This window comes from Nicotiana tomentosiformis, chromosome 11, assembly GCF_000390325.3.
Source record: "Nicotiana tomentosiformis chromosome 11, ASM39032v3, whole genome shotgun sequence".
Lineage (NCBI taxonomy): Eukaryota > Viridiplantae > Streptophyta > Magnoliopsida > Solanales > Solanaceae > Nicotiana > Nicotiana tomentosiformis.
Window position 1 is genome coordinate 116308378 of NC_090822.1, and position 24612 is coordinate 116332989.

Here is a 24612-nt window from a genome sequence, read left to right on the forward strand (position 1 = left end):
AAGTTCTGGTTTGCCATAGAACTTGTGGGGGGAAGCCATTCTTACAGCTAACCGGATATTAAATCGAGTACCCCATATCAAAATGCAGTCCATTCCATATGAAAAATGAAAAGGAAGGAAGCCCAACTTGAATTATTTTAAAGTGTGGGGGTGTTTGGCAAAAGTGCAAGTTCCTAAATCCAAAAGGGTAAAGATAGGACTAAAAATCGTTGATTGTGTTTTCTTAGGATATGCAACAAATAGTAAAGCATATCGATTTCTGGTTCACAAATCAGAAAATCCCGACATTCATAATAATACGGTTATAGAATCAGATAATGCTGATTTTTTTGAAAATATATATTCGTATAAAAAGGAATGTGAGTCAATGAGTGAATGATCTAAACGACCTCGGGAAAAAACAAAAGAAAGTACGTATAATCAAGAGGATCCAAGACGTAGTAAACGTCAAAGAACGTCTACTTCATTTGGACCACATTTAGTGACTTTCTTATTAGAAAATGAGCCTCGAACATTTAAAGAAACTATATCTTCTTCCGAATCATTATTTTGGAAAGAGCCAGTCAATAGTGAAATAGAATTCATACTGAATAACCATATATGGGAATTAGTTGATCTTCCTCCATGCAATAAACCATTAGGTTCTAAATGGATTTTTTTAGAGGAAAATGAAAGATGATGGTACTATTAACAAATATAAGGCAAGACTTGTGGTCAAAGGGTATAGACAACGAGAGGGTCTTGACTATTTTGACATCAAATGAACGTTAAAATGGCCTTCTTAAATGAAGATTTGGAGGAAGAAATTTACATGGAACAATCTAAAGGGTTTGTGGTTCGAGGTAAGGAAAAGAAGGTATGTGGACTTGTTAAGTCGCTTTACGGATTAAAACAAACACCCAAATAATGGCATGCGAAATTTATCCAAACAATGTTATCAAATGACTTTAAGATAAATGTATGTGATAAATGTGAGTACATTAAAAATGTTACAAATAATATAGTCATTGTTTGCTTATATGTGGATGATATGCTGATAATGAGTAATGACATTGCCAACATAAATGCGACTAAGCATATGCTAACTAGCAAGTTTGGTATGAAGGACTTGAGAGTTGCCGATTTAATTCTGGGTATTAAGATCCATAAGACTCCTCAAGGTCTGGCATTGTCGCAGTCTCATTACATTAAAACATTACTTGAAAAATTCAAGTACTTACATTTTAAAATTGCAAAGACTCCAATTGACGTAAATCTTGCACTTGCAAAGAACAAAGGTCAAAGCATATCTCAATTAGATTATGCTCGTGTGCTGGGATGGTTAATGTATATCATGAATTGTACTCGAGCAAATATATCTTGTGCTATAAGTAAATTGAGTCGATACACGAGTAATCCAGGTCAATCTCATTAGATGGGGTTAAAACGAGTTTTGGGATATTTAAAACATACCCAAGACTTTGTTTTGCACAACAGTAATTATCATGTGGTGATTGAGGGATACTGTGATGCAAATTAGATCTCCGGTTCAACTGATTCTAAGTCCACAAGTGAATATGTATTCACTATTGGTGGAGGAGCGGTATCTTGGAAGTCGTCCAAACAAACGTGTATTGCTCGCTTTACAATGGAGGCTAAATTTATAGCCTTAGATAAAGCCGGTGAAGAAGCTGAATGGCTCCGAAATTTCTTGGAAGATATTCCATTTTGGCCCAAACCGTTGGCACCAATATGCATATATTGCGATAGTCAAGCAGCAATTAGAAGGGCTGGGAGCGTTATGTATAACGGTAAATCTCGTCATATACGACGAAGACATAAAATCGTTAGGCAGCTACTCTCTAGGGGGATTATCACAATTGACTACGTAAAGTCAAGCGACAATGTGTTGGATCCACTTACAAAAGGCCTAACTAGAGAGGTAGTTGAAAGATCATCGAGGGGAATGGGACTATTGCCGAGGACAAGTCATTATGGCAGTAACTTGTAATGACCCAGCCGGTCGTTTTGAGAGATTTAGCCCCGAACCCCTAATTTCTGCTTCCTCTAGTTCATTTGGTGGTTACGTGTGGAGACATTTAATTTTTGACCCTCCTCGAAATTATTTACCTTTTAGTGCTTAGATGTTAGATATAATATTGTTATTTTGACTATTTTTAACTTTTTACTTTATTTTATCTTAAAAATAAAAATTACATGAATATTTTCTTTTGTTTTAGCTAATTAATATTTAGTCTAGCAATTTTTAGTTTATCTTACTTTGGATAAAATTAAAAATCACAAAATAATAGCTAATGTAGTTGTTTCACCCTTTTTATTTCATGTATTCAGTTATGGATTAGTATTTTGGATTATACTAAAAATAAAAAGATCAAAAAGAAAAAAATAGCAATTCAAAGATGGCCACAATTCTGAAGAATCCTTTATATCCAATTTAACTAATTCACATGCTTACAATCAGTTCACGTGATCACCCCATTCTCCCATTTCAATTTTTGTCCTTATTTGTAGTACATACTCAAAATTAATTGACAAGAGCACAAACACACGTCATTTTTTATTAGTGGGGGACCACACTCATTTCTTTTTGCCCACGAATTCATCCATTTTAGAGAGGCACATAGATAAAGAACAGAGAGCAGAACAATACAGGGGCTAGAAATTAGGGAAGGATCTGGAATTCTTAGGGCGGGAGATGACACAGAGCATTAGCTTCTGGACGGAGACAACACCCATTTTAGGATTTGGCTCTCTGTTATTGCTCTCATAGAAAATCAGTCTAAAATACCATCTATACAACACCAAACACCACCAGTAGAACCATCGTAGATCTGTCCCCAAAACTGCCATGGTTCCTCTATAACAAGCCATTTTCATGGTTGTTTCGCCATTAATTGTTGAGTAACACTGAGTATCGTTCGGGTGCTCCGGTCGGCACTTTTCTGTTCAAGGTCCGGTCAGAGGCGTGAATTGATTTTCAATTTAGTGCAAGTTTGGTGTCAACTTTTTGCTTTTCGGTGTGGTACTCAGAAGCATTCATAAATCAAATTCTGAAAGAACTTTTGGTTTCAACAAAGATACGAGGCTGTCGAAGGCCAATTCACGAGACAAAGGCATAGCGGAGTAAAGAATTATACGGTTCAAGGTAAGTGACTTGTCTAACCTTATGTGGAAAAAATTCCCCTGGGATTGGTACTGTCATAAAAATTATGATGTGTTAAAAGTCGTGTATGCGAGGTGACGAGTGTGTACACGAGTTAAATGTGGAAAAACTTTGGTCTTATGTTGTGTAGATCTCTGTAACATATTAATTAAATTATTTTATCTGGTAATATTCAGCATCATTGGTCTATTTATATATTTTAAAATTTGTCTTACCTTTTTCCTTCTAATTGCTTTACCTGTTTAGTTGAAACTTTATTTCTTTTATTCTGTACTCATTATTTGAGAATTGAATTTCTTAATTGAATTATTATTAATATGAAGTATTTGACATTGAAATTTGGTATTTGAGGTAAAGTGTTTTATTGTGAAATATTGCTTTGTTGAGTTATTCACTCCCGAATATTTTGTTGAGATTTGTATTCATTGTGATTGAGTCGTGAGCTCCTTATTGTGGAAATTTATGTTGTTGTTGATTTATTTTGTCAAGTTGAGATATTTGGGCACTTGAGATGCAAATTGTGATATATTGTGATATTGATACGCATGAGGTGGTATAATGTATAAGATCTGGGTGTTGAAACGCATACGGTGAGATAAGAGTGGCTTGATATGCGTGACTAGTAGGGGAACTACTAGTAGTCATGTGGTGTGATAAGGATGGCTAAAATGCGGGATGCCATTTTGGAAAAAATGATTTCTTTAAAATTAAATGTGAAGGATCTCGCGGTGATATAAGAAAATGAGATATTGTGAATTTATTTATGATTTAGGACTACTAGGCGGTACCTCGTGTCACAACCCAAAATTCCCACCTTCTGACCGTGATGGCGCCTAACATTTCACTTGCTAGGCAAGCCAACGTTAGAATAATATTAACTAATTTTTAAATTTATTAATAACAAAGAACGATTGCGGAAGTAATGTCTGAAATATAGTGAATAATCTATAAAAATAACGGTGTCTAAATATCATCCCGGAATTTGGTGTCACAAATGCACGAGCTTCTAGAATAATACAAATAAGGGCATGAATAAAATAAAGCTGTCTGAAAATAAACACACAACTAAAGTAAAGTAGACAGAGACTTCAGAACTGCGGACGTCGTAAGCCTACTCCGGCACCACGAAACCTTGAATTCATTGTGAAAATTACGGGGCTTTACATTGAAATACTTCAAAAATTTTTGGGGTGTTACACAAATCAACGCAGAAGTCAATATCTCTGTCGGGTGGCATCCCCGGCAAATCTGCAGGAAATACTTCTGGAAATTCACGAACAACTGGTACTGAGTCCATAGAAGAAACATCAGCACTGGGATCGCGAATATAAGCCAAATAGGCTAGACACCCTTTCTCTACCATACGTCGAGCTTTCATATAAGAAATAACCCTGCTCGCAGAATGATCAGGAGTTCCTTTCCACTCTAACCGAGGTAACCCCGGCATAGCTAGGGTCACTGTCTTGGCATGACAATCCAATATAGCATGATAAGGGGACAGCCAATCCATACCCAAGATGACATCAAAATCTACCATATCAAAAAGTAAAAGATCCACACTAGTCTCAAGATTACCAATAGTAACCACACACGAACAATAGACATGATCTACTACAACATAGTCTCCCACCGGTGTAGATACACACACAGAAGCACTCAGAGAATCACAAGGCACAACCAAATATGAAGCAAAATAGGAGGACATATAGGAGTAAGTAGATCCTCGATCAAATAGAACTGAAGCATCTCTATGGAAAACTGGAATAATACCTGTGATCATAGTATCAGATGACTCGGCCTCAGGCCTAGCTGGAAAAGCATAAAATCAGGGCTGGGACCCACCACTCTAAACTGCGTCCCTGGGATGGCCTCTAACTGGCTGGCCTCCATCTCTAACAGTCTGACCTCCACCTCTAATGGCCTGATCTCCACCTCTAACTGCCTGACCTCTACCTCTAGCTGGCTGAACAGGCAGTGAAGCAACCGGTGCCAGTATGATGGCACGAGAATCTTGCCGAGATCTGTTACTCACCAATCTAGGGCAATACCTCTTGATGTGACCAATGTTCCCACACTCATAACACCCATCCTGATGTCGTGGCTGCTGAAGCTGAAGCTAACCCAAATGGGCCGGATAACCGTTGTAGTAACTCTGGAGTGGCGGTGCACTGATAGAAGATGAATGTGCACTAAATGCTGGCTGTCCATAGTAAGTCATAATAGGACCGTGACTCCCTGAAGCACCGGGAGATGCATGAAGTGCTGAATGAAACGGTCTGGGAGGATGACCCCTACCAAAATTACCCCTGCCTCCAGACGAGGCACCACCGAAACCACTGAACTGACGATGCCTCTTATCAGACCTCTGCCCTCTCTCCTGTGCAAGAACCATCTCGATCCTCCTTGTGACATTAACAGCCGCCTGAAAATAAATCTCACTTTCGGTCTCCTTGGCCATCTGAAGTCTGATAGGGTGAGTGAGTCCCTCAATAAACCTCCTCACTCTCTCTCCCTCCGTAGGTAGTAAAAGGAGAGAATGACGGGCCAAATCCACAAAACGGGACTCATACTGAGTAACAGTCATACTACCCTGCTGTAGACGCTCAAATTGCTTGCGGAATTTCTATCTCAATGTGATAGGGAGGAACTTCTCCAAAAATAGCTGAGAGAACTGCTCCGAGGTAAGTGCAGGCGATCCGACTGGTCGGGTCAATGCATAATCTCTCAACCACCTCCTGGCGGAACCCATCATCTGAAATACAACTAAACCAACCACATTGGTCTCAACTATACCCATGTTCCGCAGCACCTCATGGCAGCGGTCAAGATAATACTATGGGTCCTCAGAAGGTGTACCACTGAAGTGAACTGGAAAGAGCTTAGTAAACTTATCCAGTCTCAATAAGGCCTCAAAAGACATGGCGAGCCTATCACCGGTCTGTGCCGTAACAATTGGCAGAACTACCCTAACTGGCGGGGCTGTTGGAGCCTGATTCTAGGGAGCCATCTGCTCCGAAGCGGGAGTAGTGGGAGTTTGTGCTCCTCCCCCAGCCTGTGAGACGACTGGTGCCACTGGAAATGTACCATTCTGGGCCACGCCCTCCATAAGACTTACCAAATGGACTAGAGCATCCTGAGGTACTAGAGTGGCTATGAATCCTTCCGGGACCTGAACTGGTCCACCTGGTACATTCTGAACTGGAACTTCCTCCTGAAGATCCACCTGAGGTTCTATAACAGGTGCAGTTGCTCGAGCTCTGGACTTAGCTCTACTTCTGCCTCTGCCTCGGCCTCTAGCACGACTTCGGCCTCGACCTCTACCCCTGGCCATAGTTGCCACCGGGGGATCTGGTCCCTGTCCATCGGTAGAGATATTACGTGTTCTCACCACCTGTGAGAGAATAAGAGTAGAATGATTCAATCATCGATGATAGAATAAATTCGCACGACATAATAAGAAAGAAGTGATATTACTCCTAAACTTTATAGCCTCTCAGATATAAGTACAGACGTCTCCGTACCGATCCTTCAGACTCTACTAAGATTGCTAGTGACTCGTGAAACCTATGTAACCTAGTGCTTTGATACCAACTGTCACGACCTAAAATTCCCACCTTCGAACTGTGATGGCGCCTAACATTTCACTTGCTAGGCAAGCCAACGTTAGAATAATATTAACCAATTTTTAAATAATTTTTAAATTTATTAATAACAAAGAACGATTGCGGAAGTAAATCTGAAATATAGTGAATAATCCATAAAAACAACGGTGTCTAAATACCATCCCGAAATTTGGTGTCACAAGTGCACGAGCTTCTGAATAATACAAATAAGGGCCTGAATAAAATAAAGCTGTCAGAAAATAAACACACAACTAAAGTAAAGTAGACGGGGACTTCAGAACTGCGGACGTCGTGCAGTTATACCTCAAGTCTCCTCTGAGTAGATAAAATCCGAGCAAGTCTATGGTACGCTACTGGGACCAACTCCAAAATCTGCACAAGAAGTGCAGAGTGTAGTATCAGTACAACCGATCCCATGTACTGGTAAGTGTTGAGCCTAACCTCGATGAAATAGTGACAAGGCTAAGGCGGGTCACTTACATTACCTGTACGCAATATTAGTAACAACAACAATAATAGAAATAAATCAGGTAACTCATTTATAATAATTGAAGCCAATTTAGCAGCCATAACCAATTATCATTTCCATCAATTCTGTTGCAGCGTGCAATCCGCTCTCACAATATATTCATTTTCAATCCTCTCATATAATTATTTATAATCAAGTATATATATTGACTTTTAAATAAGTCTATTACGGCGTGCAATCCGATACCCCAAATATTGACTTTTAATAAGTGTGTTGCGGCGTGCAACCCGATCCCCCAATATATCCATTTCAATCAATTCTGTTGCGGCGTGCAACCCGATCCTCCAATATATCCATTTACCAATTCTTATAGAAGAAATTTCCCCAATAAATACAATAATTAATATAAAATTATAAGACAACAAGCATACAATAATTATGATTTAATTATGAAAAAAACAATGACAAATAGCAAATTATTATGGAAGTCAGGGAGAAAATAGGCAGTTTAATATTTAATATGCTAAATGTCAAATAACAATTAAGACACATAATTCAAATAGCATGTAACAATTAATGTAGGAATTCAAGAATTAATATTTGACAAAGAATAGGAGAGAAACAATTATTATAATAATTAATTCATGATTTAAAACGATTCATGATTTTTCAATTAATTATGCAAATAATTAATTTGACGACGCATAGATACTCGTCACCTCACCTATACGTCGTTCACATGCATTTCACATAACAAATAGATTAAGGGTTTTATTCCCTCAAGTCAAGGTTAACCACGACTCTTACCTCGCTTTGCAAATTCCAATAAATTACTTGACCACAACTTTTCCTTTTAAATTTGTCTCCAAAAGCTTCAAATCTATTCATAAATAATTCAATATACTCAATACGAATCATAGGAATTAATTTCATATGAATTTACTAATTTTTCGAATAAAAATCTGAAATTTATTAAAATATTCGACAGTTTGACCCACGTCTCAAATCTCGAAAAAACTTACGAAATTTGAACACCCGTTCCGATACGAGTCCAACCATACAAAATTTATCAAATTCCGATATCAAATGGACCTTCAAATCTTAAATTTTCGTTTTTGGAAGATTTTAGAAAAATCTGATTTTTCTTCCATAAATTCATGGATTCATGATATAAATGAGTATGAAATCATGAAATATAATCAATATAGGATAAGGAATACTTACCCCAATGTTTTCCCGTAAAAATTGCCTTACCCGAGCTCAAAAATTGGAAATGGTTGAAAATGGGTCGAAACCCCATTTCCAGAACTTAAGTTCTGTTTTTCAGATTTTTATTCATTGCGATCGCGGAAATTCATTCGCTATCGCGTAGAACAAAATTTGCCCAGGTTTGTTTAACACTACGCGATCGCGTAAAAGGCCATGCGATCGCAGAGAACAATTTCTCAGCCTTACGCGATCGCGTAGCACAATTTCGGTGCTTCAGCTTCTACCTCATTCCTTCTTTGCGATCGCAACTTTGAGCTCGCGTTCGCAGTGCACTGGGAGCTAGCCTTTCGCGTTCGCATGCCTATCTTCACGAACGCGAAGAGTAAAACTCACGGCTTAAAATTTTCTCTTCGCGATCGCGAAGCACAATGCACCAGATGACAGCAGAAGCTCAAAAACCAGATTTTCTAAGTTCAAAATCACCCCGTAGCCTATCCGAAACTCACCCGATCCCTCGGGGCTCCAACCCAAATATGCACCAAAGTTCTAAAACATCATACGAACTTGCTCGCGTGATCAAATTTCCAAAATAATACCTAGAACTATGAATCGAATATCAAATCAAAGGAAATTTTCAAGAAAACTTTGAAACTTATATTTTCACAACCGGACGTCCGAATCACGTCAAATCAACTCCGATTCTCACCAAATTCAGCAGACAAATCATAAATATTATAGTGGACCTATACCAGACTCCGAAACCAAAATACAGACCCGGGATCAATAAATCCAACATCAGTAATTTCTTAAAAATCATTAAGCTTTCAAGCTTTTAATTTTTCATCAAAATTCCATATCTCGGGCTAGGGACCTCGGAATTCGATTCCGGGCATACGCCCAACTCCCAAATCACGATACGGACCTACCAAAATTGTCAAAATACTGATCTGGGTCAGTTTGCTCAAAATATTGACCAAAGTCAACTCAGTTGAGTTTTAAAGCTCTATTTCGTATTTTAATCCATTTTTCACATAAACACTTTTCGAAAAATTGTACGGACTGCGCATGCAAGTCGAGGAATGATAAATGGTGCTTTTCGAGGTCTTAGAATACAGAATTACTTATTAAATTTAAAGATGATATTTTGGGCCATCACACCTCGGGAGTGCTCTTGTTGATATTTCTTTGTGGCTGCATTTGCCTTTGGTTATTTTTTGTGTTTTTCTTAAAGTTGTAAATTTATGTTTTCCTTCCTCGAGGTATTATTTGCCCTTATTCTTTGTAGTTAAATTGTGACATACTACTTACTTGATTCAATCCCATTGTCATTTTTATTATTATATTGTTAAACTTTTTACCTTGTCTTTTATTATTTCCAGTAGGGCCTGACCTAACCTCGTCATTACTCTTCCGAGGTTAGGCTTGGCACTTACCGGGTACCGCTGTGGTGTACTCATACTACGCTTCTGTATATCGTTTTGTGCAGATCCAGGTACTTCTTATCAGACCAGACATCAGTGAACTAGCCGTACGCGGAGACCCGTGGCAGAATGAGACAAATCTTTCAATTCCTCGGGCAGTGCTAGTTGCTTCTATCATGGCCGGGTATCCAATCAATATGGGTGTCGTGATGTCGGCCAGTATGTCTTTGTTCGCCAAGCAAGGTGACACCTCCTACCCATATCCCAACACTATCACTGAGTACCTTACGGATGCGGGGGTAGAGCCGAGGGGTTTTGATACCAAGGTGCGGGCGAAGAAGCCCTTCTCATGGTATTCTTTGACGAGTGGTGGAAACCTAAAGAAAAAGGGTCAGTTGACTACTACCGTAGGCCAGTCTGATGAGCCTTTGATGGTAGTTGCAGAGTCAGCCGACATGCCTTCTACTTTAGCAGTGCCTTCTACCAGTGCAGCTGCCATGCCTCCACCTCCTTCTTTAGTGCCTTCAACATCAGTTCCCCTACCTCGACTTTAAGGCTGGTGCCTACGCCCACTCATCCACTATCTGCGCTGCGAGTCTCCCAGACACTGGCGAGCCTCAACAACTGGATGCAGACAGCTACTGCATAGCTGTCTGACTTATCCAATGCTGTTGCAGCACAATCATCCACCCCGGCACCCCTGATTTCTCTGACACTGGAGAATACATTGAAGAAGATTTTGGAGAATCAACAGACAATCATGTACACTTTAGTAGCACATGGAGCAGTGATTGAGGAGCTTGGGAAGCAGGAAAAGCAGATGAAGAAATCCCAGGCATCCAAAAAATCATTAGACAGACTAAGGAGAGAGGTCACCAAGATAGTAGCCGCTGGTGACCTCCCAATTGATATGCTGATAGAGATAGATCCAACAGCACCAATAGTTATAGCAGCACCATCAGCACCAGTGGCACCAGCTGGCCAGTATGAGGAGCCAGATCTGGCTGCCGACACTGCTGAGGTGGTGCGCCATACGTTCACCCACCCAGTTACTCCTAGAGCCGAGGATAATGAGATCCAGTTAAAGGAGACTGAGGGCGGTGACACTGCTATGGACACAACCACATAGGGAGTCCTTTTCACTCTTACTCTTCTTTATTCTTATTTTGTTAAGTATTGGGGACAATGCTGGATTTTTTTCGGGGGGTGGAGTTTATTTGATATTTGGATGATTTGACATTTGGTTTGTAATAACTGATAACATTTTCCTTTTTCTTTTTATCATGTATAAATTCTCCTCTTTCTCTCTCTATTGATGTATATATTTTCTCTTTTCCTCCCTCATTATGTATATTCATTATGCTTGCAGTAGCTTGCTTTTTAGCTTCTTTATTTTATTTTTTTATTCGTCAATGTTTAATTCAGTAGCTTCTTTTTAATTTAGTAGCTTCTTTTTATGTTTGAGTGGACAATAAGCCTTTGGTTTTCTTAATTCTACGGTTCTTTCCAAAGGTAGTTTTTTAGTGAATCGGGTGACTCTTCCCAACGATGAATGTCGTGACAACCTTCTTAAGGGATTGAGTCCGTTTTTGGTGTTTAGGTAAGAATAGTAGTAATAAGGAATAAAAAGACCTAATTGAGTCAGGATCAAAGAGTCAAACATGCTTCACTTGGTACCAACACACTTAACTACGTGCTTATGATTAAAAACAAGTTTTTTGGAAAGAAATAACTCAAGTTAGTAACCTTCTGACTCTTGTGTTGACTTAAGCAACTATCGAGTGGTTTAGTCGAACCATAGTAATTTTTAATCTTGAATATGGTCGTTGTGGGCCCTCGATTTTATCCTCTTTAACAATCCAGCTGTGTGAGAGGTGATATATTTTTGTTCCAAGTCCAAGTACTCGTGCGAATGGTCTAGAACTTGCACCGAATGTGTTTCGAGGCGAAATATTAAGTTTTTCTTAACTTGAGAAGTGATTGTAGGCTCTCCTTGATCCGCTTGATATTTTCCATGGCCCACCAATGTTCTTATCCCTAGTCAACCCATTTGAGCCTAAAACCTTTCTCATTTGATCACCATGTTACAAGCCTTTACCCGTTCTGTCGTGACCCTCTCTTGGCACCCGAGCTTTCCTTAACACTCTTGTGAAATAATTGGCTAAAAAAAAAACTTAAGTTTGGGGGAGAGACGAGGAGTTTGAAAAAGTTACCAATGCATAAAAAGAGAAAAGAAATGAAGAGAAGGAAAGGCAAGGAAAAGAAAGTAGAACAAAAAAAAGTGAATAAGTTGAAGAGTTGAAGGGATTTCAAAGAATAGCAATGATGCAAAGCATGGGGAAAACAAAGAAGGAGAAAATGAATATCATGACTAACAAAGAGTGATGTTAAGTCTCTCTAGTTCTCCTAAGGAAAAGAAAATGCCTCAAAGAGTTGGCAAAACATGAGCCGATTAGAGGAAGTAGAGTGTTTAAGGAAAGATGAACCCATTCTATTACAACATATCCAACCTTAGTCCAAAAGCCTTCATTGCATCCGAAAAAGTCCTACATGATTTCAAGCCGAGTGAACTTATATTAGTGGTGAACTACATGAGGGGAAAGCATATGGTACTTAGAGCCGTACTTGTGACATTCCTTAGAGAGAGATGATCGAACCTTTCACAAAGTTTTGAATTGAGTGCTACATTCTTTAGTGAGTTATGCTAACGGAGAGTAGAGGGGGATGCGTTTGGGATCCACAATGACTTACATGAAAGAGCGAGCTTCCTTGATGAATAAAGTCAACTCTTGATGCTCAAGTATCACATTAAACTATTTGCACTTAAAAGTTCAACTCATCACCTTATTGATAATTCATAAGTGTTGTGGGTAATTGTTGGTCCCAATTGATGTGTGATTGATGCATCTTTGATTAGCTAGAATAGCTCTTAACTTTTGGAGGTAGGAATTACTTTATTTGCTTGAGGACAAGCAAAAGCTAAGTTTGGGGGAGTTGACAAGTGGGGATTTTGACTACTTATTAGCGCCTTTTAGCTTTCGTTTTAGTCCAAAAGCATTTAATTATGTTCCCAAAAAACTGATGAAATATGCTTAATTGCAGGAACATTGGAAAATGAGCCTCCAAGATGAAATCCTACTAAAAAAGGAGTGATCTGAATTCAAGGACAAAAACAGACATAGAAGCTTAAAGTGCGGACCACAGAATATCATATGCGGCCGCAGATTGTGCAAAAGAACTTATCTGAGACCTGTGAGAAGTGCGGCCGCAGAAGCTAGGCAAGATCAAAAGTTCAGAGAACCTGTCAACGGAAATGCGGACCGCACAATTATTGTGCGGACGCTGAAGATCAGCTACGCGGCCACAGTTACATTTGTGCAGTCCGCAAAAGAGCCATGTGCGGCCGCATTCAGAAATGTGCGGACTACAGAAAGAGAGAGATGCGACCGCAGTTCAGAATTGTGCGGCCGCAAGATTCCAATCTTGTCAGGTTGAAGCAAAAGTGCGGATCGCACATGGAATTGTGCGGTCACAGAACCTCCAAAAGGGTATTTTTGTCCGAAAATTCCAGCTCTGTATAAATAGAAGAGTTTTCCTTTTTTAGGTCAAGTTTTGACATCAGCAGCTATAGTAGACGTTTCCTTTTACTCTTTTGAGTAGTTTTTGCCATTTTGAGCTTTTGAACATTGATTTCATCATTTTAATTATCAATATGGGTTTAATTATCACTTCTTCTTCTTTCTCTTCCAATTTAAGCATGAGTAGCTAGATTTTTACTAGGGTTGTGACCCAACCCTAGAGTGTAAACTTAATGGGTGTTTGAATTATGGCTTATTTATGGTTGGGTGTTTATTATTTAGCCTTGTTCTTGCTTTTAATTGTAGAATTAATGGTTGTAAACATTAGTTCATAACTATTTGACTTGGTCTCTACTGAGAAAGAGAGACTTAGTCTAGGAACACTTGGCTAACAAGAAATTGGGGTGAATCAAGATATTGATAGTCCCAATTAAACGGTTGAATCTAGAGATAGTAAAACTCGACTTGAGATTGTTATCAACCCTTTTGTTCAACACCCATTTGGACTTGAGAAAGCTAAATTGGGCAAAGTCACTCTCTGACCGAGAGGTATTGAGTGTGTACTCAAGTGTTGATGGCTATAATATACCCCGACTAATAAAACAAGCTTTAAAGTTTACAACTCGTAAGGCAAACACCTAAGTGAAGGTCATAGCCCTAGGTCTTTTTATCATTTAAAAAATAACAAAAATAATTTCTTAGTTTCATTACTTAATCTTGCAATCTTAAATTGGAATAGACATAGAACAAGCATCAATTTGTGGAAGTGTAATTTGAGATAGTTCATACTCATACACTACAATTTATACTCCTACATCCCACATATCGCTCCCTCTGGAATTCGACCCCGACTCCTTGTTGGGTATTACTATTGTAATCGACCGTTTCATAACCTTCAATTGAGGTATGAACTTGGACGAGACCACTCGCCATCGCTGGAATTGCGAAAAATTAATAGGTGTGACGGCGGGGCGGTGCACTCTCCCCCACTTAAAATGGAGATGACCCCGGTGCCGCATAACTGAAGATAATTGTGGTTATCTGAACTGCCACAAATCTTCGTATTTCTCCCATGATGCCTCCTCTGGCGAAGTTCCTTTCCAGTGAACAAGGAACTGTGCGCTCGAATTGCCCCATCCTTTCCCACTGACCAATTAATAGTCTATGATGGCCTCTACTTGTTTGCCCATTGCCGTTGGAGTAATAAAAATTTTATTGCGGTTGGACTGCGCCCGATCCTTGTCTTCCATGTCTTCAAAATATGGTTTCAAATGACTAGCGTAGAAGACAGGATAGATTTTTAGATGACAAGGCAGGTCCAGTCAGTAAGAGGTTATACCCACCTTGGCAACAATCTCGAATGGGCCTTCGTATCGGCGAATCAGGCTATGACTAATATCTCGCAGTGATTTGAACTGTCGTGGAATCAATTTCACCATGAACTTGTCTCCAATCCTATAGTTGACTGGACGCCATTTCTTCATTTTGCAGGCGGCTTTGTTAAGATACGACCTTGCTAGGTTGGCTTGTTCCTCCCAAGTTTTGGCCATGTGATAAGCGCGCGGATTCTTTAATCCAACATTTAGGGGCAATGATTGTGGGGTGTTGGGCTGTTGCCCAGTTGCAAGCTCAAAGGGACTCCTCCCGGTCGCTTCGCTCCGTTGCAAATTGTAAGAGAATTTAGCTATATCAAGTAGCTTAGCCCAATTCCTTTGGTTGGGGCTGACGTGGTGCTGTAAGTAGCATTCTAGGAGAGCGTTAATCCACTCTGTCTGTCCATCCGTTTGAGGATGGAAACTTGTTGAGAAGGGTAATTCGGATCCCAACAAGCTGAATAGCTCCTTCCAAAATGCGCCAGTAAATCGAGGGTCTCGATCGCTAATGATGTGCTTCGGCACACCCCAATGTTTTATGATGTCCCTCAAGAATAGACGCATTGCCTCTTTAGCCATGCAACTGGCTGTGGTGGTCAAAAAGGTTGCATACTTGGTGAATCTGTCAACAACCACCATAATGGTGCTGAACCTTTCTGAATTTGGTAGACATGTAATGAAGTCCATGGTGATGCTATCCCATGGCTTCTCCACAACTGGCAGCGGCTCAAGTAAACCCCCAGGGAGTTTAGATTCCACCTTGTCTTGTTGACAAACTAGACAGGTACCCACGTATACCTCGATGTCGTCCCGTATCCGAGGCCAGTAGTAAGACGACTCGGTCAGGGCCAAAGTGCGGTTTTGCCCTGGATAACCTGCCCAGGCAGTGTCATGAACCTCTTTCAGCAGCGTACGCCTGAGATGCCTACTTGGGCACGTACACTCTTTTGCCAATGGTGTATAGGAGACCGCCTTCTTCCCAAAATCTTTGAGTCTTGCCTTGACTGGCCAAGGCAAGAAGTTGCTTTGCTATGGGGTCATGCCGCATGCCCTCTTTGATGGTCTCGAAAATGCCACTGATTGCTGAGCTAACAATGGTTACCAGCACTGTTTTGCGACTTAAAGCATCGATTACCACGTTAGCTTTCCCTGGTTTGTATTCTAGGGTGTAGGCGAACTCGGCCAGGAAATCTTGCCAACGGGCCTGCTTGGCGGATAGCTTCTTCTGGGACTGGAAGTATCTAGTTGCGACGTTGTCCGTCTTGACAACAAAATAAGCCCCCAACAAGTAGTGACGCCATGTCCTTAGGCAGTGGACTACGACCTTCCTTCTCCTGGACAGTGTAACGCCTCTCGGCGTTGTTCAACTTTTGACTCTCAAATGTTATAGGATGGCCCTCTTGCATCAGTACGCCTCCTATAGCAAAGTCAAACACATCGGTCTGAACTTCAAAAACTTTAGAGAAATCAGGCAGGGCCAATACGGGTTTCTTCGTGATTGCTGCCTTAAGTTTCTCAAATGCCTCCTCGCATTTCCAGTCGCGCTCCTTCTTCAGCAAGTCGGTGGGTGGTGTTGCAATAGCCGAATAACCGAAGATAAATCTCCGATAATAGTTTGCTAAGCCTAGGACGGACCGAAGTTCCGGTACCTTTGTCGTAGCTTCCCAGTTCTGGATAGCTTCCACTTTGTCTCTATCCATTCGGATTTCCCCAAGGCTGATGGTATGCCCGAGGAAGTGTACTATGGGCTAGGCGAAGCTGCACTTTTCACGCTTCATGCACAGGTCATTCTCCCTTAGTACCTTAAAGACCTTGCGTAGATGTTCCGCATGGTCGTCCACGTTATTGTTATAAACCACAATGTCATCTAAATAGATGACAATAAACTGATCCAAAAAGGGATGGAACAATTTGTTCATCAACGTACAGAATGTTGTAGGAGTGTTGGTCAACCCAAATGGCATTACCAACCATTCAAAAGCCCCATAGCGTGTAACACAAGTTGTTTTGGGCTCATCTTCATCGGCGATCCGCACTTGATAGTAGCCTTTCCTCAGGTCCATCTTGGTGAATACACTGGCCTTCCCCAAGCGGTCAAATAAATCACCAATCAGAGGAATGGGGTACTTGTTCGTCACGGTGACCTTGTTAAGGGCCCGATAATCAATACATAAGCGCATGGTACCCTCCTCCTTCTTCTGAAATAAGATAGGAGCTCCGTAAGGTGCCTTGGATGGAGGGATGTGGCCAACCTCTAGCAACTCCTTGAGTTGCTTCCTCAATTCCTCTAATTCCGAGGGCGCCATGCGATACGGCGACATGGCAGGTGGCTTTGCCCTTGGAACAAGCTCGATCTGATGATCAACTTCCCTTTGTGGTGGAAATTGTTTGGGAAGCTCTTCCGGCATCACGTCCTTATTATTTTTAAGGACTTACTCAATACAGGGAGGCAATGCTACTGCCTCAAGGGAGTTCTCGACGATTCCCATCAAGGTCGCAAGAAATGTTGGTTCCCCTTTCTTGAAACCTTTCACAAGCTGCATCGCGGATAGATGCATTCCATTTTATGGCACCCGAACAAGGGGCACATGGGCCTCCGGGATCGCTTATATGAAGCTGGTTAAGACGCCGCGAGATAAGTGCGTTGATCTCATACCAGAAATCCAATCCCAATATGATATCAAAGACGTCCATGGGGGCAACAATGAAGTCCGTCAATCCTTGCCAGCCTTCTAAAGAAATGTGCACGTTAGGAGCAAAGCCATGAACGGTAGTGAGGAGGGCATTGACGGTCTTCAACAGCGCATCGCTGGATACAAAGACAAGTCCAAGATCCCTATCTCATTCCTCTGTCATGAAATTATGTGTCGCTCCTGTGTCCACCATGATACGCACGTCTTTGCCATTCAACTTGGCATCGGCAAATAATGATTCATGCAGCCTCACACAAGGCGGCTGGGAAGCAATAGCGGCAAGGGTCATGTGGTTGATTAAGTCCATATGATTGAACAAGCCCACAACTTTGTTCTTCCCTTGTCCTGCACCATCAGCTGGTGCTCCACACTCCTCGGGTTGCTTGCCGGTTGGCGCAGCTGTTTGTCCTTATTGCTGGTGGGCTGCAACTATTGCTCCTAATTTTCTCAGTGTAGGGCAAAATCGAGTAGCATGAGAAGAGTCTCTGCAAAGGTAGCTAACATCCCGTTGAGCACCTCCTTTCTTCTTCTCCTCATAATTCTTGCGGAAGTGGGAAGAGTGGTTGCGGTTTTCTCTATTTTCATTGTTCCGATTGGGAACATATTTGCCTTTACCTCGGTGGGTGTCCGTCTTGGGAGCAGCAGCAGCTTGGCTTCGGTTGTTATTTCCCTTAGACGCTCCGGTCCGAAAATCTGACAATGATTCGGCTATTACAATAGCCTCATCGACGGTGTCGACCTGCCGCCTTTGCAACTCTTGTTTGGGCCAATTCTGTAGGCCATCCAAGAAACTGAATAATAGATCCTCACTGGTCAAGTTGGGGATCTGAAGGGTGAGTCTGGTGAACTTCTTCACGTACTCACGTATGGAGGATGTTTGCTTGAGCTCCTTGAATTGTCGGCGAGCCTCGTGCACTACATTTTAAGGGTAAAACTGCCATTTTAGCTTCTCTTTGAACTACTTCCACATATCAATGGAGCATGTTCCATTCTCCATATCTGCCTTTTTCCTCCGCCATCACAGCATGGCGGTGCCAGCCAGGTACATGGCTGTTGTTCGGATCTTAGAAGCATCGCTGGCTATGCTCATATGTTCAAAATAAGCATCTAATTGCCACAAGAATTTTTCCACGTCTTGAGCACTTCTTTTGCCCGAAATTCTTTGGGATTAGGAGCGCCAATACGAGTTTCTCGGACTGTGATGGGACCATGCCCGCTGGCTCCTGAGGTCTCCTCTAGACACAGTTTTAAAGCCTCAACTTCTGCCTGCATGGCAGACAAAGCCTCAGTGAGCTTGAGTTCAAGGTTAGTCAGCCCTTCATCTTACTCCTGAATGTTCCCTTTGACTTCACCAAGTCCATGAAGGGCAACTAACTCAAGGGAAGAGAAATTGCTTTCGGCAGTGGTAATACGACAGTGTAAGGCCGTCAGACCAGTTTCTACCATAACCATCCTCTCATCGAGAGTTCTGGTTTCGAAAGATTCGGGTTCTATGTAGGGTAGCATCTCGCTATCAGGCGGTGGAGATGCATCTCTGGCCCTACTTTTGTCGCGCTTCCTGGCCATACCTCTCTGTACTTCTGGGTTCTCTTCAACGTGGGTTTCTTCTATGTTGTAATGTGAGTTCTTAGCCATGGAAGAACCTAAGCTCTGATACCAATTGTCACCGGGACAATTTTTTAAAGGCAGCGTGGGATAACCCTTTGAGCAAAGTCGCTCTTAAGGCTTCAGTCCTAAAACAATGAACAACACAATCGTTCTAAAGTAATGGCAAACACACGAAACAAGCAAGAAAGCACTGAAAGAAAGAGACCAAGATGTGGGAGGCAAGTGTCCTTTTCTGTTGTATTTATCAATTATGAGTTGCTTACAAAGAATGAGCATAATGACTATATATAGAAATCAAAAAGGCTGTACAAGAGGAGTAGTTGGCAAGGCTGGCAAGCAGCCTGGTGCATTCCAGCCTGGCAAAGCTGGCACACTGCCTGGTGCATTCCAGTATGGCAAAGCTGGAAAGGCAGCCTAGAGGGATCCTGCTGTCAACCATGGCCTAGAATGTCAAATATGCTCTTCCACTTTCGGCTGCTTGTCCCTTGGTCTGCTGACTTTCGGCCAAAGGTGCCTTTTGATGGCATACAATGATTTTCGTTTGGCCCCAAGTGTTTTCCCACTGATGGTTGTCCAAGATTTGAGCTCGGGTAAGCCTCGCCGTCGCTGAAATTGCGAAAAATTAATAGGTGTGACGGCGAGGCGGTGCAATTGTCCCATATTGGAGGAGAAAAAGACTTTTAATGGGTATATATACAATTGCTATTCTTCTAACTCTTAAAGAGTTAAGAAGAAGGCAAGCCTCGCGCCGTCGTCGTTCGCTCGGCTCGGCTTCAGATTCAGATTCGGTCAAATGATTGATTGATTAATTTTTTGGACCAAATTTATTTGTTAATATTAACATTAACGTAAAATTATTTTAATCCAAATTAGCCGTTCTTTTTCCTTCGAGTTTTGATTTTCCGTTTTATTTTGCGTAAATAGCCATTTACGTAATGGTCGTTTTACGTGAACAGTCATAACAGACATTCTGAAGAGTTGCACCTCTTCATTTAAACTCAACATGTTGGATATAAATAGCAGATTATTCCCTTAGATTTTTCTTATGAAAATTCTGATTTCTCCTTCTTCTTTCTGTATTGTTTTAACAGAAAAGAAAGCAGTAAATGTGATTTATTACTGTTCTTTGCGTTCGTTGTCACAGGAGTTTGAAATACCACTACACCTACATTGTTTCAAGTTTTTGAATATATTTTCGAATATAGAATACTAACAAAGATTTTATCTAAAAAGTCGTTTGTTTCATTTATTGTATATGCATATTGACTTATTAAATAAACAAATTAAAAAATCCATTCATTTGGTTAAAACTCGCCGTCAGATAGGAGAAATATCATAGTAGTAAATAAAGCGCATAAACTCATTCGTTCGCAAATGACGCCATAGCCAATTAAAAAGTTTTTTGATGAGATGGACCCCTAAGAGATGAGCGAGAACCCCCAATTGCTTAGGGATCACACTCTGTCCCGCTTGGTGGACAAAAATCTTCTCTCCTATTAGAATTCTTTCTCCCATACACCTTTTTTGTTATGTTTCACCTTATTCTTATCATATTAAAGGAGTGCGGCTCTATATGAGACTTGTACTACAGAGCAAGCGGAAAAAATGTAACATCGCGCGTTAGCACCTTATCTTGCGAGCTCAACATCTAATTTATAAGTGGCTCACAGTATAATGCAGTGGCGGACGCACGTGGTGGCAAGCGGGTTCAACTGAACCCGCTTCATCAAAAAATAATACTGTGTATATGTATAAATTAGGATTAAAGCTGCATAAATTTTGTATAAATATTTTATTTGAACCCACTTGACAACTACTATTTTAAGACTAAAGTTATGTACTTCTAAGATTGAACCCGCCGACGTAAAATTCTGAATCTGCCACTGGTATAATGCACTTGGTCTTGTACACGTTAGTAATATTTAGATGTTCAACTTTTTCCCTTATGATGAATGGATAGTTGAAATAAGAGAAAATTCCAAAAGAAGAATGCAAAGTGTGAAATGGACAGCAAGTTTTATGAAAGTTATGTCCACATATCACCACTCTTATCTTCCTCTACCACTTTTGCACCTTCCCTGCTAATGGCTTTCATCATATGCAACATTAATCTGCCAACAATTGAGCCACTTGTTCGGTCATAATCGACTCAAAAATTCTCTTCCACCTCAAATTTTATTGTAATTGTTTTAATAAATTGAATCTATTTAAAAATATTTAATGTTGTAGAAAAATAATAAATCATGTATTATTTTAATTAATAGAATATTAAGTAAGTGAAACGTTTAAAAGATAGATATAAAATAATCTAAACAAATATTCTTATAATTAATGTTTTTTCCTAAAGCCATTCACCCAGGCTATATTATTAGCCTGAGGTGATGAGAGGTTTTGTATTATCCCCTACCTCATATATCAGTTAGATAACCAGACCAATATGCTTTACATGTTTAAGTAATAAAAGAGTTTTAGATGCGAAAGACAAATAGGGATGTAGGATTCTTAAAATATGAGTGCACCGCTAAATAAAAAGAAAAAAAAAATATATTTAGGGAGAATTGATCCCTCTTTCTTTAAGTAAATTTCGATATTTAACCACATATAGCATTTGTAGAATATGGGGACCAACAAATCGTATTAGATAAATTCTAGCAAATATGTACATAAAATACCTAGTTTGACGAAAAGATCATGAGTTCAGATATTCCATAATTTAGGTCTAAATCCGTCTCTCGAAAAACATATATAATTAATTTAGTGTAAACATCAAGTGCAGATAAATTACATAGACCATGACGGAATTCTAATTCACCATTTTCTAAGAAATTAAAAGCAAAAACCCTCACTCAAGGAAAAACCCCCTTACTCCAAACACACCTTTCTCATATTGTCCCCACCACCACCCAAAGAGCAGCAGCCCTCAATTCAAGCCATAGAAAGCCAATTATTCTCAGTATAAATATGAGTCGTACACACTATACCACGTATCAACCACTATAGGTGACTCACAAAAAAGGAAAACTAGTGATAAAAATATTCTAGCTAAAAGTCCAAAAATGGTGCAAGAGGAAATCAGAAGAGGTCCATGGACAGAACAAGAAGATCTTCAGCTTGTATTTTATGTAAAATTATTTGGAGATCGAAGATGGGATTTTCTAGCCAAAGTTTCAGGTTTGATGAAGGTTAAGGAGGGAGAACAAAAAATAGAATAGGTATATTAGGCTAGTTTTGGATCATATCCTTATGTCCAAAGAGTTAAGTCTCTAACCCTATTCTTCTCCATATTCTTTCTTTGTAATGTTCTTTTGGTTTAGGTTTGAAAAGAACAGGAAAGAGTTGCAGGTTACGTTGGGTTAATTACTTGAATCCTGATCTCAAACGTGGCAAGATGACTCCTCAAGAAGAACGACTTGTTCTTGAACTTCACTCCAAATGGGGAAATAGGTGTGTTATTTATTTAGATTTTTTTTCAATTTCTCATATTAAGAACCATGCTTAACTATTCTCCTTTACTTTAACATTTAAAAAAAGGTTTAAATTTACCTTTCTATTATATACGAAATATCTTAATTTTACTCTCGATTATACTTAGTTATATATGCATGTATCGTTAGCTAACATTCTCGTATTTGCACTTAATTTTAATTCCATATGTCGGAATACTAGGAAAAATAATTTAAATTTACCCCTCAACTTTAGATATATTATATAGTCAATGGCAAATATGAGATGATTTATAGATTAATAACCCCGAAAAAAATATTTTTTTATATAGTACATGGATAGTTTTGACTCCTTTTTTCCATTTAAATTTCCGTATATATCTGATGTTGATTTTTTTTTTGTTGGTATTTAGATGGTCAAGAATTGCACGAAAAATACCAGGGCGAACTGATAACGAAATCAAGAATTACTGGAGAACACACATGAGGAAGAAAGCTCAAGAACAAAGGAAAAAAGCTACTTCTATTTCTCCATCTTCATCTTTTTCAAACTGTTCATCTTCTTCTTCCATAACTAATGAAGAAAATGAGAGAAATTTCTACGATACCGGTGGAATCGAGCTCTTGCAAATTGAAGAACAAAAGAAAGCTAATGATCAAGAACAAGCTGGGGAGAGTACGAAAGTTTATTCTATGGATGAAATTTGGAAAGATATTGAATTATTAGAAGAAAATGAAACAATTAATAAACCAATTATGGGGTCAATTTCACCCTTATGGGATTATTGTCCAGACCCCATGTGGAAAGATTTTGACTGGAGTAACTTTCGGTAAGAGAGTGACTTTGAATTAGTCGGGTAAGCAGACTTCAAATATCGAATGGTTAAACTGGAAAAAGAAAAAACGGGGCTAATAGGAGGATAATTTAATTGAAAAAAAGAAACAAATTTCTTATATTAGTTGGTTTAGGTTTTATATACGAGTAAGTTCTAACTTGTATATTACTAGCATTATAGTAGTAATAATAAGTATAAAAATCCCAAGATCAGAAGGTACTAGGTGATCTGTTAAGATAATCAGTAGTAGTGCTTTTGAAGTCTGCTGTTGTAGCCATGTGATGATATGCTTTAATTTAATTACTAGAGTATTAAGTCTGTTTCTATGTGATTATTAGCATCGGCAATCTTTCGTATGAAATTTAAATGTTCTTGAATTCCTTGTAATATTTCTTAGCTTCCTATGTGTAAAAGTTTTAATCTTTTCTTGCAGTTGCATCAATTCCATCCATTAAATTTGATATTTCAAACTGTGGCGGAGCTAAATATTTTACTAAGTGTTAATATATATAAAAAAGTAAATACAGAAAATAAAATAAAGGGGGTCAATATATAATATATTTACATAAAATAAAATTTTAATTTAGTTAAAATAATGTAATTTTCCGGCAAATGGGTGTCAATTGATTGGATGCAAAAGTTTAAGAAATAAATAAAGAATTAAAATTTATTATCTAAAACAAATCATAAATACATGTGTGACAGTAAATTATTAAGGGTAAAATTAATATTTTAAAGTTAATTTGTTATTAAAATATGGAAAGATTATTTTTTGGGTCGGATTAGAAAAAAAGAGTGTTATATAAATTGGGAGGAAAGGACTAATATGATAAGAAGCTGATCAAATCAAACTTCCAAGGATTGGGGATCTGATTGGGAATGCAATTAGAGTTGGTGCACATTTTCTAATTCTGTAATCCACTATTAGATTTAGCACAACTTTAATTTTGATACGGCAAACAAATGATTGGATGATTAAAAGGTGCATAGAAAATGTTCTCCCAATCATCTAAATGTTATCTTTTGCCAAAGAAAACAAATAAAACTCTGTGCATTAATTAGACTATGTTTTTTTACCAATAGTCCAAAAGAGGAATTGTTCCCACAACAACACGTAACTACTACCATTATCACACAAATATAGTATTCATTAAAAATGGTACTAATCCAATAATAAAGATACGTAGTAGTAGCGG

The 24612-nt window shown here is 39.4% G+C and overlaps 1 protein-coding gene across 1 annotated transcript; it reads left to right on the plus strand.

Annotated features, from left to right (window-relative positions):
* The first annotated feature begins 22103 nt into the window (after positions 1–22103).
* On the plus strand, positions 22104–23793 carry LOC104087330 (transcription factor MYB48). Its single transcript, XM_009591754.4, has 3 exons — positions 22104–22308; positions 22452–22581; positions 22994–23793. The coding sequence occupies exons 1-3, from the start codon at positions 22194–22196 to the stop codon at positions 23412–23414; spliced, it is 666 nt and encodes a 221-aa protein (XP_009590049.1). The 5' UTR covers positions 22104–22193; the 3' UTR covers positions 23415–23793.
* The last annotated feature ends 819 nt before the right edge of the window (positions 23794–24612 follow it).

What these genes read in the sequence shown, in the direction of transcription:
- LOC104087330 (XM_009591754.4), top strand. Translation starts at nt 22,194, where the DNA reads ATGGTGCAAGAGGAAATCAGAAGAGGTCCATGGACAGAACAAGAAGAT. An exon ending in TTTTCTAGCCAAAGTTTCAG is followed by an intron (nt 22,309 to 22,451) that starts GTTTGATGAAGG and finishes CTTTTGGTTTAG; the next exon opens with GTTTGAAAAGAACAGGAAAG. An exon ending in CACTCCAAATGGGGAAATAG is followed by an intron (nt 22,582 to 22,993) that starts GTGTGTTATTTA and finishes GTTGGTATTTAG; the next exon opens with ATGGTCAAGAATTGCACGAA.